The sequence below is a fragment of the Neovison vison genome, chromosome 13, assembly GCF_020171115.1.
Source record: "Neovison vison isolate M4711 chromosome 13, ASM_NN_V1, whole genome shotgun sequence".
Taxonomy (NCBI): domain Eukaryota; kingdom Metazoa; phylum Chordata; class Mammalia; order Carnivora; family Mustelidae; genus Neogale; species Neogale vison.
In genome coordinates, this window is record NC_058103.1 from 63683443 (window position 1) to 63700483 (window position 17041).

At 43.3% G+C, this 17041-nt stretch overlaps 1 protein-coding gene across 1 annotated transcript in view; it reads right to left on the minus strand.

Moving 5' to 3' along the window:
- The window catches only part of NPAS3 (neuronal PAS domain protein 3), an 840213-nt gene that overhangs the window by 10955 nt on the left and 812217 nt on the right, over window positions 1–17041 (minus strand). Inside the window, exons 7-8 of the mRNA XM_044231862.1 lie at window positions 15138–15331; window positions 10694–10800 (exon numbers count right to left, since the gene is read on the minus strand). Of these exons, the coding sequence (XP_044087797.1) occupies window positions 10694–10800; window positions 15138–15331 (301 nt within the window). The remainder of the gene's footprint in view (window positions 1–10693; window positions 10801–15137; window positions 15332–17041) is intronic.

The window sequence follows — 17041 nt, forward strand, 5'->3', positions numbered from 1 at the left end:
TGATATGGAGGTCCTTAAAAAATAGCTAATTGTCCCTTGAAAAGAGATACACAGTCATCAAACCAAAGAGCTGCAGACCAAGTTCATAACAATGTGCTCAAAGTATAAAAAGCGGAAGCAGAGAGAGAAAGAAATTTTATATGTGGGTCGTATTTTTAGCTTCATACCATGATACGTCTGAGTACTTTCAACACATAATGTGGCATCTTCTCTTTGATTTATCTCAAAGTTTGCTTTTTGGGGTCCCCAACTTGGTAGAACAGCCCGTGTGCCCCTCACTGGATTCGCTGGTCACATCACAACATCTCTAGAATTACATCATTGAGGTTGTACCATAGGAACTAGTTTTCTTTAGGGCTCTCACAACATTTTGATGGCCTTTACTGAGGTTATACAGGATAAGCGTGAAGGTACAGGATGCATGGACATGGGTTTCCCAGGTTCACATAAATCTCAAATGGTCCCAGGGGCCATGCTGAGCGCCTCCGCTAGCACGCCAGAACTTGTTTCTTTTACTCTGAAGTCCAGGGCATAACCAATTATTCTTGGCTGCTCCTGGTCTGAGGAGAACCAAGAAGCTGTCATCAGCACCACCCCACAAGCAAGCTCAAGGTGCTTTGAGATACAGGCTGTGCTCTTTAGAGGACAGGGGTGACCCCACCTTTGGGAGGAGACTATGTAACAAAGAGACGTAAATCCTCCTGGCTGAAGTGTTCCAGTCCTGTTCATCTGACAATTTTTGGCTATTGGCATTAAAACCCTACCCACCCCCAATGGTGAAGGGAGTGACCAATAGAGCTCAATGAGAAGAAACATTCAAGGAACTACCATTTTAGGACATGTGATCCGTTATGCCAAACACACTTCCCCCACAAAGGACCGAATGCTCTGTGCTATTGGATATCTTTAAAAAATGTCACCTGGCCTCTTGGTTTGAGCTTAGCAGTAGGCATTCGAGAAATGTCCTGCCTGTGGAGGAGAACTTCTCTCCTCCCAAACCTGATGAACTCCGGCCGAGGCACACATCCATGGCTTTGCACGCAGCCACCAACAGAGGGACTTCAGTCTTCCTTGGGAAAACTTTGTCCCCAGGAATAGACCACTGACTGAAAGGACATAAAGGAAGCCTGTGTCTGTGGCAGGAACATAATTCTGTTAGTAAATCAAAACAAATCAGTACAAGTTTGCCTTCAGAAATATGGAGAAAAAAAGAGAACATGGTCTCTTCCTGTTGGGCTGTTCCACCAAATCAAAGCCAAAGATTCTAAATAGTGAGTTGCTTGTGTCTTAAAAAGAAGGAAGCAGTCTAATTCAGTTTGAAGAGGGGACCAAGAACACATATCAAAAGCGGTCTTTTAGCAAAGTGTCTCACAAAAGGACATTTTAGTGGTTTGCATATGCATTAAAAAGCGGCAATACTTGGCGTATTCAGGTAAGTATAGAATAAATAGGAAATGGTGAGATCATCGGAGATCGCACACTTCACATTCACACAGCTGAACAAAGAGCTTCATTATCGTCATGGCGATAGGAGGACGCATCTGCGGCGCCATTCACCCCTCCGTGAGGTACCTTCACCAGTGGCTGTGGAGAATGGAGAGGGGGTGTTTCTCTCAGGATCTCAAATATTATTTCGGGATTCACTAATGTGGAGTGCGTGCAAGTAACGGGTGTGTGTGTGTGTGTGTGTGTGCGCGAGAATCACACCTTCCTACTTAATACCACAGTTGGGTGCTTAGCTGTAGCCACTGGTTTCTTTCTACATTCACAAAACTGGCAGATGAAACATGAAAAAGAATACTGACTCTTTAATCTCTGCTTCTCCACCTAAGGCCCAAGGCAGGCTGACAGGGAACTTCATTCTGGAAACAGGACTTTTTTTTTTTTTTTTTTTTTAAATTCTGGATTACTTTTTCCTCTGCTTTTGAAAACTGTGGGCTATAGGGGAATGAACCTGACATAGACTTAAAACAGGAACAAGTTTCTTTATCTCAGAGTTAGAGTCCTTGATGCTTCCAGGAAGGTCATTTTCAAAACCCACAGGAGAAACAGTATTAGAGGCAGAAACTGTGCATTAAATGCTTTATTTACTTGCAATAGAGACAGTTTTTCATTTAGAGCTGCTCAGAGGATCAACCCAGGCTTTGATGCTGTGCAGACTTTCCTATAGATTTTGCAATTAGTGAGCTAGATGTCTTAAATAGCAGGCATCCACAAATTGGTTTTTAGTTTTTTTGTGAATCCGTGTGCCGGGCAATATTTGGTGAAGTTTAATGATATTTGATACTTAACGTGAGTTACGAGCTTGAGGACAGAAGACTGTGGATGTTCTGTGAATAAGTATGCATCATCTATGGATTTTCCCCCTAATACACTAATGACAGGCCCTGCTCGAATCACTATCTGTGTGATTTATAACCTTAGAAGAGATTTTTTCCTATACCACTGCCAATTGATAGATTTTTATTAACTGTTAATATTGAATCATGCAGAAAACTTTTCATTGATTTAGGACTTGTCAATTTGTTAAGTTTAAAAAATAAATTCCTCTTTTCTTCATGATAACGTACTGAATTGGAGACCAAGCCTTTTAAACACCGATGGTATCTTGTTCTAGGACAGGAAAAAAATCAGTGATGGTCGGCATGAGTGACATTTGAGATCTCAGTTTTTTTCAAGATATTTACAGTTCTGCTGGCGTTTCTGTACCACTAATTCCTGACTTTCTTGACCTAAAATAGTTAAGGACAGGGTGTTTCACTTTGTTGGTGGGAAATGGGGGGTGAGGATTTGCCATATAAAGGGAAGCAGTGAACTCTTCAGCAGGGAATTAAGAAAACTTGATGGCTAGGAGCAGAGGGAAATGGTGGATTTATTAACTCATTCAATAAATATTCTTTTGAGTGCCTACTTACTCCATGCCAGGCCCTGGAGGATCTCCAAGTATGTAAAGATTGGCTGTGAGCCTGTCCCACTATTAGTCTCAGTCATGTAATCCCATTCCCTTACCAGAGATTGATTTACTTTTGGAATATGGTGAGATAGGGGAGAGTTGAAACCCATGGGGAGGTCTCTCTTTTTGGGAACTGTTGGGGAAGTTTTCTTCATCCTGAAAACAGGACTTACCTCCATTTGCCTTTCTTTCTTTCTTTTTTTTTTTAAAGATTGTATTTTTTTTTTAATTGATTTGTCAGACAGATCACAAGTAGGCAGAGAGGCAGGCAGAGAGAGGAGGAAGCAGGCTCCCCACTGAGTGGAGAGCCCAACTTGGGGCTCGATTCCAGGACCCCGGGATCATGACCCGAGCCGAAGGCAGAGGCTTTAACCCACTGAGCCACCCAGGAGCCCACATTTGTCTTTCTATGGAGACAGATACTTACTGCTTTCACTAAGACACTTACAACTGTGATAACTCTTAGGGAAAGCGGGTTGAGGGTCTGAAAGTATGGGGGTCTGACCTGGCCTGGGTGAATTCTTCACCTCCTTTAAAAAATGAAGTATTGAGCAAGGTTAAGCTGGAACGTAGGGAGAACTAAGAAAAGATGAAAGGATGAGGTTGGATCTTTGTTTCAGATTTATTTTATGTCTCTCATGGACCATGTGTTTCTGCATAAGGACATTTTATGAGGGTCACTAAACATCTTTAACATGAAATATATACGTGGTGAGGCACATATATCCAGAAACTAGTGTTGGCAAAATCAAGAGTATTGAAAGGAGCCTAGACACGTGCCATTTGTGCCCCTGTTGTGCAGATTTTCAGATATCCAAGGACTTTGTTGTGAAAATGTGTCAGATTCTCCCAAGTAGCAGTCACTGTTGGGTGTCCACTGAATGGCTATTCCTTTTTTTTCCAGTTTTATTGAGAAATAATTGACAAATGTCACTGTGTGCATTAAACACACAGCATGATGGTTCGATTTCCGTATATTATGAAACCATGACCACAAATGGGTTCAGTTAACCTTCATCTTCTCATGTAGGTAAAAAAAAGAAGGGAAAAGAAGGATAAAGGAAGAAAATGTGCTCCTTGGGAGCCCTTGGGATTGACCCTCACCCACTTTCCTAGATCCTGTGGCAGTGTCAGGGGCAGTGCTCACGCTGGGGAGGAGGGAGGAGAAAGCAGCACTTCTTCCCGGATCAGGGACCTTTCCCAAGTCCCGGGGGGAGAACCCTTGATTATTTAAGTCAGTCACGGTCACTGCATCCAGTGTGTGGCTCAGGCTTGGACACTTGGTGAAATGCTGGACAATGGGACATGGTGTGGGGGGCCGGGGGAGCTCTCTTTCCTGGAGGACCACGATGAATATTTCTTTAAAAAATGAACACAGAATGGTGATGGACCCATTCCTGACTTGGGACATTGTCTTGTGAGGGACTGGTGATGGATAGTGCTACAGCTGTCTTTTGATCATGAGGAGAAACTGAAGACGAGTACAGAGGAAGGTGATGTCATTTTTTGCTTGTGTTTTCTGTCCCTTGGAACTGAAGGCATTCTGGTCAATGTGCCCCACCAAAAATTCTAGGAAGCCAGAGGGGATACAGAGTTCATAAAGAAGTTTAAATGATCTGATCCTTAATTAGTGCTAAATTTAGGAAAAACCATTGTATGCTAAACACATATACAAATTAAATCACTGTCCCTCATCTGTGTTAAACAGGGAAAAGTTGGAGGTGTTTTTTTTTTTTGTTTGTTTGTTTTTTTTTTTTTTGAGATAGGCAAGTTATCATTACATCAACATTTTAAGGAAAAGAGTTATAAAACTTCACCAGCATTTTGTTCTTAATCTTGTATAGAGTACAAGAAGTGATGGAACTGATTTTATTTTGGTTGATTTAGGTTAAAATGGATGTCTTAGAAGTATTTTTTTTCTGATCATGCTTTATAAGAGCAATGAGGGGGTTAATTTCTCTGAAATATCAGGTATTCTTTTTTATGACAATAAAAGCGTCTACTAACTGAAATAGTAAGAAGGAAAAGCCCAGGGATCCACATTAGGATTGTATTAGAAAATATCCGTCCCATCAAAGTTCCCACTTCCTGGGTAGAGAGGAAAGATGGTGTACTGCTGTATTCTGTGTCCGTTTATGTTCTTCTAAGCCTGGAATGTCCCTGACCCTGCCCCTCTGCCCATCTCCTGCCACCCTGGCTTCCTGCCATCCTCTTTCAAGATGGGGTGTCTCTGGAATTTCTTGTCCATCCCCCCTTGTTGCCCCATTCCCCACCCCCACCCCAATCTCTGGGATATCTGTGTTTTATCCATCTCAATAGTTCTCATTTGATGCTACCTTTTCAAAATGGGCTATTTTCATGCTATCTTTTCTACCGGTACATAAGCTCCTGGAAGGTAGAGACCACACCTTATTGTTCAAACCTTACTGCAATACCACAGAGCTCTGTGTACAATAAGTACGCACAGATGTTGGATGAATTGGACAGGGAAAATGTTACTGTTTGTATTCACACATGGAAAAAGTACGTGGAAAAATACCTGAAAAAACTGAAAGACCTCCTTTTGTTTATGAGTTGATTGTTACTTCTATTTATACTCTAACAGCTTTCTCCACTGATGTTCAAAACCCTGCACTTTTGTAAAGAAGTCCATCTCTTTATCAAGTAATCACCTACTCTTCATTTGAACACTGCCTCAGATACCCTCAGGGCCAGTTTGCTACTTGCATTTTACTGGTATTCACAACATTCAGATTACAGGAGGGGAATCTTAAGCCCCCTAAGATTGTTAGTCACTTTGTATTTATCTTTACTTAATGTACAAGAATGCCTTCGAAATGTCAGTTTAAGTCCGTCCGCAACCAGTAACCCACATGGGAGTCTTCTAGGGAACTTGCTAATTGCAGGTCTGGACTCAGTAAGCTGAGGGTGGGCATTTCTATAATGCGGTGGGACAGGACACTCAGCTGATAGGCCCTCATTGGGCTCTGTTCTTATGTGCCTATCTTTAGCCTGGAAAAGCCAAAATCAGTATTTTCCCAAAAATGGAAAAACAAAAAGACGAAGATAATGCAGGTCATTCACTTCTGCATAAAACCCTGACTTTATTTTGTTTCCCTGTGACCCTCTTTTTTCGGCTGATGGACAGGCACATGATGCAGGCTGACCTGGCTTCTGAAAACCGTCTGACATGGTAGCTGTGATGTGTATCTTCTTTCAGTGGCATTTTCACATTCATACAGAAGAAGAAGAGAAACTCATTTGCTTTGGGGAAAATGTCCAGCCAATGATCGGGTTGCAGCTAAATCCCCGAAGGCCCGGCCCCAAGAAAGCCCAAGTAAGATCCTAGAAAGAAGTACCCTAGGCTCTCTGCTCTTGGCCCACCCACCAAACTTTGTGCCTTCCTCTCTCCCCCCACCACAGCTTCCTTTCCCCTGTGCGGCGGCTGCCTCCCCAGATCAACAATTAAATTCCCCCTTTGTTTGCGTGGCAGATGACAAATGCACGGAGGACATCTTGTGTTTCCGAGGCAGGCAGGGCACTTACTTTGATTGATGCGCGGTTGTGGAAAAAAATGAGCTGGGAAGGAATTACAATGGAAGGCCTGCAGACGGGAAGGGGATATACTAATTAGTCCTGCATTAAGCAGTCGGCTTGCATTTGGCGATGAGATGCCTTCAGGAGGGAAGTGTAGGGGTTATTGATGCAAAACAGTGTGCAACGCGTTCTGCCAGGTAGCTGGGCATGACTTTTGTAAAGGAGGATAGAATTTTGTAATTAAGAAATAAAGACTGAGGCTAATGTTTATATATTTTTTTAACATCCCCCAAATATATTGGGTGAGTCATGCCTTTTAATTCTACAAGATCTCACAGACAAGCTGCAGGTCTTTCTGCCTTCTGAAATAACTCTCACAGAGTTTCATTATCCTGGGTAATGTCCTAGGAAGGGAAAACTGCAACCACTTCTAGCATTTCTGGCTCCTTTTTCTTGGAAGTCCCATAGTGGCAGAGCCTTGAGCCTTGCTAGTGGAGCACAACCTTCTAGAGGGAAGGGAAGTCTCTCTTCACCACTCTGTTGAGGTTTTAGAATCGTGCATTTGAGCTGGAAAGGTCCCCGGGGATATCCCAAGACAAGTTGAGCAACTTCTACAGACAAAAGTCTGGATGTTTCTCTGTTTGGTTTAGCATTCGTGGTCTGCCCTTCTATATGTGGGCTATCGGCAGAGTGGTAGACAGGTGCGCTGCTCTTGAATGCTCGAGCTAAGGGGGGTGTCAGACTCAAGGGAGATCTGACTGGTCATCTGGAGGTCAGTACCTCCTGAGTCCTGGAGGACTGGAGCCTGATAGGCCAAGATGCTCAAATAATTGCTTAGATGAGTAGTCGAGAATTCAAACCTCAAAATATTGGTTGGGTCAGTTCGGCCTGGAAAGTCAGTGACATTGGGTTTAATGACTCCAGTAGGGTGGTGTAAGAAAAAAAAAAAAAAAAGAAAAATTAGAGCTCTTTGGTCACCGTGTGAAAGAAGAGGTCCTACAACCCCCTTGGTTTTAGAATCCCAGTATAATTTCACTCACCCACCATGTTGGTACAGATAATGCGATTCTTAGTGATTCTTTATGTTGAAAGCCAGTGAACTATCGGGCGTCTCATGTTAACTTAGTGGGAGAGTGAATGGTCCAAAGTTCTTGGTTCAACTGATGGAAGTTGTCAATTCCTGCTGCAGCTGATTCCCTTTTACTTTCCTTATTCTAGAGACAAGTTCATCTATGGATTTACAGATGCCTATGCTAGGAAAAAGATATAAGTGATAAAGATTGCATTTTGAGTTATCAAAGACTATAGAGTCTTTTAAAGTTTTATCTGTAAACTGGAGCATAAGACAGATATCAAAATATCAGGAAATATTATCAGCTGGCTAAAACCTGTCTTTCTTGCACAGAAACAGGAATTGTGCCAATAGCTCTAGGAAGAAAAGCTAAATAGTTAATGTGGTTTATTTTTGAACCGTCCCTTTGTTTTAGAATTCTATCTTATTCTTCAGCTGATTCTATGTCGCCATGACCTTCTCCTGCCAAGAAGGTACAGTCGAGGCATCCTTCGTTAACAGCCTACTGCTTTGGACAGGAGGATCCTGTGCTTTTTGCCTTTTCTTCCAGTGTTTACACAACCAAGACTTATTACATGCTCTGTCATTTTGTTTCTGGGCTGGCTTTGGTTTGAGAATTAGGTAAACATCAGACATTCCATCACACAATTTTAGACTCAATCTTACTTTATAATGATGTTAATGTTTATTGTACAAAGCGAGATGCATTTGTATATTTTAGCATTTTATTTCAGTCACAGAATGCAAAACCTGACATTGGCATCAGTTTGATTTGTGTGTGTGTGTGTGTGTGTGTGTGTGTGATTGAAGATATTAAGCACTACAAGAATGTTGAAATTTCAATCTGATTAGGATCAAAATTCTTCAGGATCAAAACACTCCTTTTCCTCCCCCTACAGTTTTACTAATTGTGTGCTACTTGACATTGTGGAGTTATTCCACAGCGTGATAGCTAAATATGTGAAGTGTATTTTACTGTGCAGAATTATCAGCTCATTTTATTTGTTTTTCATGTGTTTGAGGTTATTAAAAGAACTTAAAATTAGAAGTCGTGTGTATGAGTTGAAAGAGTGAACTCAATCATTGTTAGGAGGCTAAATCATAAAGCAATAGCCAGTATGTCAATATCAAGTAATGAAAAAAATCACAGAATTTAAAAGCATACCTTCTCTGTTTATTAGTTGGCACGATACCAGAAAAATTAGGTGACTAGCACAATAGTGAATGGCGGAGTTGTTTATTTTCAGCACTCTCAAATTATTCTGGTTACTGAAAATGAGATAAAAGTAGATCGGAAAGAATGGCATCAAGCATATTTGTTGGAGACCTTTGCTTCATGGGAAGAAATGAACTGCCCTAGCTCACTGTTCCTGAGGAATTGTGTTTCTTCAAGCTGTAAATCAAATCCCAGAGAGATAGCATGACGTTTTCCAAATAATAACTGGGGATGACATAGTTCTTTTTTGTCAGCACTGGGTTTCTGAAGTTAGACCTCAATTAAGATTCCAAAATGAAAAAGCACCCTTCTCTCCCCACACACATGGTCCACGGCAGGGTCCCAAAGACAATATATTCATTTTTAAAGCCTGGATCTCTGGCATATGTTGGTCCAAAAATACACTTGGAGCTTCCTCCAAAGATCTCGAGTTTTTCTCCATCTTTTCTAAATTCCCAGCTACAAAGAACCTGATGTTTCTTTTCAGGAAACAGCATCATTTTTTTCCCCCAATTAATTGAAGAGCCATCTGCTTCTGCCATGCACAACACCCATTCATTCTTAGCAACAAGTGTGTTCCCTAAATCCCTGGTGTGCAATACCACGGCATGCATTCAGTGCTGGGAGTAGAACCTGCCGGAGAGCAGCCTCGCAGGCAGGCTTTTCCCAGAGATGTGATACATACAAAATCTGACACTGAACTTGGTCCCATGTCAGTTGCTAATGCAGGGTTAAAAAATGCTGCAAGATGCTCAAGCTTTGAGACTCTGCCTGACTGAATGTCTTGGCATTATGCTTTTGAAGATGGGAGTCTAAAAATGAGCAAAGGGCAGGAAAGACCTGAGACCACTCTCCTCAGCCACGGCAAGAAAAGGGAGAGGAAGTAAATATGAAGGCCACCTGGCTAGTGTCGCTAGAGGAAAACTTGACCATCAATGTATAGATTCTTATTGGTGGCACCTTGCATGTATTTAAAATCAGAGTTCAGAACTGGGTTTAGAACCTTCTGAGAGGATGAGCTCGTCAGACCCTCATCTTTCGGAGGAAGAGTCTGCTGGTCAGTTATCGAAAGGACCTCTGGTTGGAAAAAGGGCAGCCTTTTGCTAGGCGGTTCTGCAGACCAGTGCCTTGTGCCTTATGGGATTGTCAGAGCCCTTCCACACACGGTGGCAACAGCCCACTGAGTCTGGTGAGGGAAGGCTGCATGGGATGCTTTGTGGGAGTTTTGGCTCAGACCGGGCCAGAGCCCAGTTGGTCCCTCTGTCTTTAAATGCCAAAGAAGGCATCTCGGAGGTCAGCTTGTGAGGCAGGAGCTGGGAATCAGACTTAAAGAGCTGAGATGAGTCTCTCTCTCTCTTTCTCTCTCGGGAGTGTTCCTCAGAATAACCCCCTTTCCAGAAATACAGTGAAAAGACACCACCTTCGAGAGCGGCTGTGGGCACCCGATGTGCTCCGCCCCTGTGCCCCAGCTTCCCCCTTGCCCCCGTTTTGCGGTCCGTCAAGTAGGAATCGCTGTAGGCTCTGGTCTATTTGAACTTGCCTTCTCCCACATATATCTTCAAACAGAGACCACAAATTTCAGCGTGGAGCTCGCTCTCTAGAAAATGAAAGGGTCAAGGAAGCACTTAAGGCACAGCTTCCCCCATCACTTCATGGGAGAGAGAGAGCACGAGAGACCACAAAACCCCGGGCAAGGACCCAAAGATCCAGCAATTTCTGCGGGCCTGAGTTCCAACTTCCAATCTAATTCCAACACCAGTTGAAGTGATTTACGTCTCACTTTCTCGCACTGCACGCTGACCGTCATCTCAATTGTACGCACGAGACACGAAGGGAGAAATCCGCACTGAAACCAAGCAAGCATCTGAGAGACTTGACACGAGCCAGGCTGTTCCCATGCACAGGGGGTACTTACGGTCCAAGTGACTATGCCTGATGCCTTCGACGTCTTCAGCGTGGATGAAGTGGTAGCATCTCTTCCCTACGATGTCTACGGGGGTTAGATCCATATAATCACTAATCCTGCAGAGAGAAGAACACAGGCTGGGATTCAGTGGGGGCGGGGGGCGGGCAGGAAGTCCAGAAATTGTTCAATGACTGAGAAACAAGTCCCCTTACAGTTTTCCTTATACTGGGGGTACCCATCAGGAGGTGGCACTTTGAGGGAAAGCCCTTTCTGGACAGAGAAGATAATTTCTCCAATGGATATCGGACTTTTTTGAAAATAGGAGATGTGCTCAATCCAGCAACTGCGTTTAAGTCACGAGACAGGTTTTTCTTTTCTTTTCCTTTTTTTTTGGCATCAGAATATGCATTTGGACAACATAATTCCATGAAATTATTGAGAATCAGTAACAATGCAAGATCCTCATTAGAGGCCAAGATAATTCAAGGTTACGTAATAAAATAAAAACATGTTATGTTGATACCAAATGATTAGAGACACCTTTCATTTAAACAGATTGGTCTTCTATTGGGTATTTCCATGAAAAAAGGGCTTCAACTGCTTCTTGGCACAAAGTCCAAATTGGCATTCAAGGGATATAATTTAAATGCTGAGACATACAGATGCCTGGGGGTATTATCTTTTTCAGTCTTAGTCATTTGGGAGCTCGGCTTTCACTCCTGGCCCTTTTAACTGGTACTTTGTGGTAGATTCCACACAGAAACTTTTAAACCATTGTAGCAGCTCTGCAGGCTTGTGCGAGGCAGTACGTGTGTGTAAGCCTGTGTCATTGATTGTCCAGACGTCAATGTCCTCGGGCAGGAGCACAGAAAAATAGAATGGCAATTGGAAAACATGTTGGGGGAATCTGCCCGATTTACACAAAGACGTCAACATGCTTATTATCGTCCTCCCTGCCCAGGTACAGATTGGTTTTGGGCGGTCCAAAATAGAATATATCTTCTGTTTAATTTATTCTCTTTACCATCCCTGTGCTTTTTATCGTTCAGGGCTCACACTAGCTCTAAATAGGAGTGAGTCTTTAGAAATGACATGTTTCAGAAACCTGAGAGACCATGGTCGGAAAGCTCAGTCTTGACCCCCCTCAAGGCAGGGGAACTAAACCAAACTGAACCGAACCGAGCCAGAATAATGGGGAATATAATTAAAAGTTACTACCCAGGGAGTGGATTTCTCAACATCTAATGTTAAATATTAAGTAAGATTTTTGGCCAGACTAGAATTCTTGGTGAGCCAAGGTGAAAATGGGACAATATAAAGAGTTTTGTTAACGCCATGGTTTTCTGGTACAAAGCAGATTAGTTGGTGTTTTCCTAAAACCATTAGCTGCTTTCCGAGCACAGTTTACACCCCCTTTCTGCAAATGAGTGAATAAGGATGTCATTAAAAGACCCTCATTGGTGTTTCTGAAATTGCCAGCTCCCCTGAAGGCATCTGATATCGGCTTTGTCTGCAGCCCTCCTAGGGAATGCAGAGGAGAAGAATGGTCTGCAGAGGCCAGGACAGGTCTTGTGTTTCTAGTTAGCAACTCCCTAGTTAAACAATAGGCCCTGGGAAAAAGCCAGTGATACTTTAGGGAAGACGTTCTTTAGTTTATGCCTTACTGGAATGAAATCCTTCAAAACATCTGACGTATTCCTATGTACAGAACCTGTTACTGTGGCAAGCGTGACTAGCTCAGTGTCCAGAGACATCTTAATATTGGTGTAGAAATCCCCAGACCAGTCTGATGACCTATATGAGGAGCGGGATCCTGATGGCATCTTGTACTCTGAGCCTCAGTTTCCTTATCTGTAAAAATAACTTAGGAGGTTGGTGAGGGGATTGATGAATGAAATGAAATGAGCATAGCACAGTGCCTGGCACACGAGGCATGCTTTTTCCTCAGGTCAAGCAAGCAATTTCTTTTAACATGAGTCCTTTTTAAATAACTTCTATCCTCTTCAGCTGGGAAATAATGCCGTACTATATTGGCTAATAAGGGGTTGTGGAAAAAGTTTTTTTTTTTTCTTTAAAGGGAAGAAAAAAAGCTTAAAGTGGGTCACAGAAAATGATCTCAATTATTGGAGTGGCACCAAAAGGCACTCAGGTCCATGGAGCAGAATTAATCAATCTGTGATCACAGGAATGAAAATGAAGTGAGGGTTTGGGGACAGGACAATCACCGGAAGCAGGTAAATAAGATGAGGCTCTGGTTTTCATAGGGAGTGACGGTAGTAAATGTAAATCAAGGGAGCCCAACCTACGTATTTGAAGAGGTAAAGCCATAGGTCATCAGACTTTCTATCTTCCTCCCTGCTTCGGCGCTTCCTCTCTAGCATTCTATCTTTTTCATCAGAGTAAACAGCTTTGTGGGCTAGAACTGTGTTCTTTAATGGATGCATAGATATGAGAGCTCCCTTCAGTGGTTAGTCTGATGGCTTCCTTACCACTTAGCCTGACTTCTCTAGAAAAAAAGTGAAGGGGAATGCAGGAAGGTCCACACATAGCTAACTGCCTAGTTTTTAAATCTGGCACATTTCGAGTTCAAATTGTGACCTTGGGCGTCTCCCTTACCCTTTCTCTCTAAACTGAAATTGCTTAAGGGTGCCGAAGGCCATGGCAACACCCATCTAGATCACAGAACTGTCCTGAAGCGTAAAGCAGATGATGTATATAATGAGGTTTGCACATTGCTGAGCGTGTAGCTAAGTGTTTAACAAACGCTATCTTTATTATCACTTGCTCACCCTAGCAAATCCTTTTGTCTGTCTTTCCTGATACTCTTTTGCCATTCCAGAATACCTTACACACAACCCAAGTATACAGTCAGTTTTCTAAAAATTTTAAGAAATGCCAACCAAACTTGAAAAAAATACATTTAGGGTTACTTGTTAAATAAGAGTGACGGGTTCATGGTCTCTTCTACCCCATGGAATGTTAATAGCTCTGGTGGGTGTCTTTTTCTCCTGGTGGATTCTTTCCTCTGGATCCAATCTTGACTGGAAATGGTAGGCATTTCAACTTGGGCTCAACATCCTCAGAGCTTCCCAGCATACCGAACGCAGACGCTGGCCGTATTCCTCTTGGCTAGGCCCTGCAGAGGTCCATTACCTGAGCTGCTTGACCATTCCGCTCTTTCATTTTGCCCCTGAGGGCACTACCAGGGCTCAGTGACCGTGTGTGACCATAATCTGTGCCACAAAAGCGCCCTCGCAAAACCGCCTCAGTGAGTCTGCCTGTGGCACCAGCAGACTGAATGGTATCATGGAAGCTTCTTTCCCTCTTCTCCCCGTGCCCGCTGATTCTCTCTTCTTCAAATCGGTCTGATGATGGGCTGGTGACTTGTGGGTGAAAGGTCTGTGGGGGCACTGTCCCATTTCCTTGTCCCTTGCTTTGTGCTTAATGGAAAAAGTGAACTTTTAAACCAGAGGTTAAAAAGTCCTTTTATCAAAGCTCGGTGTTAAGGAAGGACTGTCAAGTCATTTATATGACAAGTCTCTCTCTCTCTCTCTTTTAAAAATTTAATTTATAAAAGCAAACTCCTCAGGATTACAACATTTTATTTAATAGTTTTGCAGATTTTTCATCCTTTTCCCTCTGGGGGGCCTCGAATTCTCGTTTTTTTCCCCTCCATGTGCTGTGGCCTGCACGTGTCCCTCCCACCACAAAACCCATACAGTGAAGCCTTTACACTCAGTGTGATAGTATGGGGGGGGGCTTTGGGACGTAATTAGGTGAAGATGAGGTCATGGGGATGGAGCCCCCGTGATGGGATTAGTGTCCTCGCAAGAGGAGGAAGGGACCAGAGCTCTCGCTCTCCCCAGTGTGAAGATCCAGCAAGAAGAGTGCTATCTGCAACCAGGAAGTGGGCTCTTGCTAGGAAACTAATTAGCTTGTACCTTGATCTTGGAACTCCCAGTCTCCAGAACTATGAGAAATAAATGTCTGTTGCTTGAGCCACCCGGTCTGTGGTAACGGGTAGCCCGGCAAGCAGCTAAGGCAATGTGCTGAAGGCTGTATGAACGCTGGCCATCCTGAGGCTGGGCCCGTCCAGGAGACAGGAAGTACGCCTGACTGAGGCAGCAGGAGATACCTTTTATGGTATAGTTTTGCCAAGAACGTCTCAGCCCTGCTCTCTCCTTGGGTTCTCGGCCAAAATGGGTCTTAATTATAGTATATGGATGTCTGGGTATCCCAATCCATTCCATTGTTGTCCCTAACGTAAATCAGGACAGCAATGTAAATTTTAAATAAAAAGCATGTTTGGTGTCAGTCCAAGCAGCCATTAAAAATAAGATGAGGATTTATAATGAGCCTCACTGGGAGAGTAAAATCCTTCAGACTGCCACAAACACCAGCCTTCACCAATGTGTAACATACAACAGAGGAAATGAGAACAAAAGCAAAGTACCTATTTTCACAGTAAATGATATTGAGGTCCATATTTACTCGAGTGACGAACATATGGCAGTCAATTCTGACTTCATTGATCGTAGGGGGAGGCAGGGCATGAGCCACAACCACAAGACCCATGATTTGGCTGGGAACGGTCCTCCCGTGGGATAGGGACACCCTCAGTCGTAGCCGGCCTGTTATGTGAATCACCTGTAATAGAACATTAAGGACAGGACACAGTCAAATTTGCATCTGGGACGGAACAGTATTTCTTTTGAGAAATTGCAAAATTACATCTGGAACAACCAACATTAGTTTGTATCTTCCGTAATCATAATGGCTGTTAATGTGCCCTCAATGTCCCCGAGGCAGGGACAAAAGAGAAATAATATTATTGGCTGAGCTTTACTCAAAGCAGAATTATTACTGTGCTATTGCTATTTTCAGGACTTTCTCCTTGCCCTTCCCTCTCTCTCTCTTTTCTTTACTTTTCTTTTCTCTTTCTTTTTTTTTTTTTTAACATTGCAATGAAGTGTATAACCAGTTAAAATGACCAGAAAGTTGAGCAATCAGTTGCTAAACGAAATGTTTGCATTATCTGCCCTTGTTAATGGATGATGTCTGTGTGTCTCCATATCTGTACTGAGTGGATTACATGGCCATCTCCTTTCACATGTGTGGCCCAGAGCTTTCCTTCACTTGGCAGGGGAGCGGGGGGTGTTGATCATGCAAAAGGCCAAGAGACCAGTGAATATAAGTCTTAGTGGCAATGACATGAATGGGACCTTCTGTGTCAGAAAGCACTGAGCTACCAGTACTACTGTGATTTATGGCACTGCCCTCTGGGGTTGAAGGTCAGAAGACTTTGGCCCATCATTCGTTCCTCAAGCTTGTTCTAAAGTAGGATCAGGAAACCTGCACCATTCTGGTTCCCGATTTTGGTTACCTGTGCAGAGACAGGTGTGAGAATGCTGGGCTGTCATTTCAGCTTCTTAGACAAAGTATACCACAGATAGTCCAAGCCATCCAGAATCAAACAGAAGGGCTTCATCTTCTCACACATTTGAAATGATATTTTTACAGATGCCCTTTGAAAAAGTCCCTTTGCTTATAAACTACACATAGAAGGCCAGCCATAATGTCAATTTCCTTAAGTGATGTTTTGAGGAAACAAAATCATGAAAGGGTGGAAAAGCATCAAGGATTGTGAGCTTTGGGAGGATGGAAGTCTTGTGTGTGTGGACGGGTCGGGAGAGGAGGGTGTTGGAGATGCGCATGCACGTGTGTGCGCGTGTGTACTCTAGCTGTGTTCCTAGGATCGTGCTACGGGGTGGGACACCCGCCAAAATGAGGTTGGTGGCCTGAGTTGCTTTGAAGGCCTGAGGTGTAGAGGCCAAAGATGTAGTGCCTGTGATTCACCGTACCAGGGAGCTTGTTAATCAAGGTTCTGTCTTTGGTTTGTCTCTCAAAAAATGTACCATTGAGCACCAAGACATCTTTTGATGGTTGCCTCTTTGCTATAAGGAACTCAAGTGGGAAGTGGGAACTGGCCTCCTAGGAGTATTAACAAGGAGCCTCTGCTCTCCTTCCCAGGGGCTTGACTGGTCATTCCTTTTTCATTTTGTTTTTGTTTCCCTTAAGTTATTCAGTTTTCCAAAAGCTAGCCACACTGCTGTCAGTCAAGAGGCAGGATCAAAGCTTACGGGGCTGCCCTTCGGAGTCCTGGTGTCCTAAATAACACCTTTTTTCCCTGGTTCCCCTTCACATTTGCACCCAGCGCTGCAGATCTGGAGACACCAGTGAGGAGGATTACTGAGGGGGCTATTTTAGGAGCAGCATTGTGACCACCCACATTTGAAGTTGACTAGAATTCATACTTAATGCACCTTTGCTTTAAGCTTTGGTCAGACGAGCGACTTG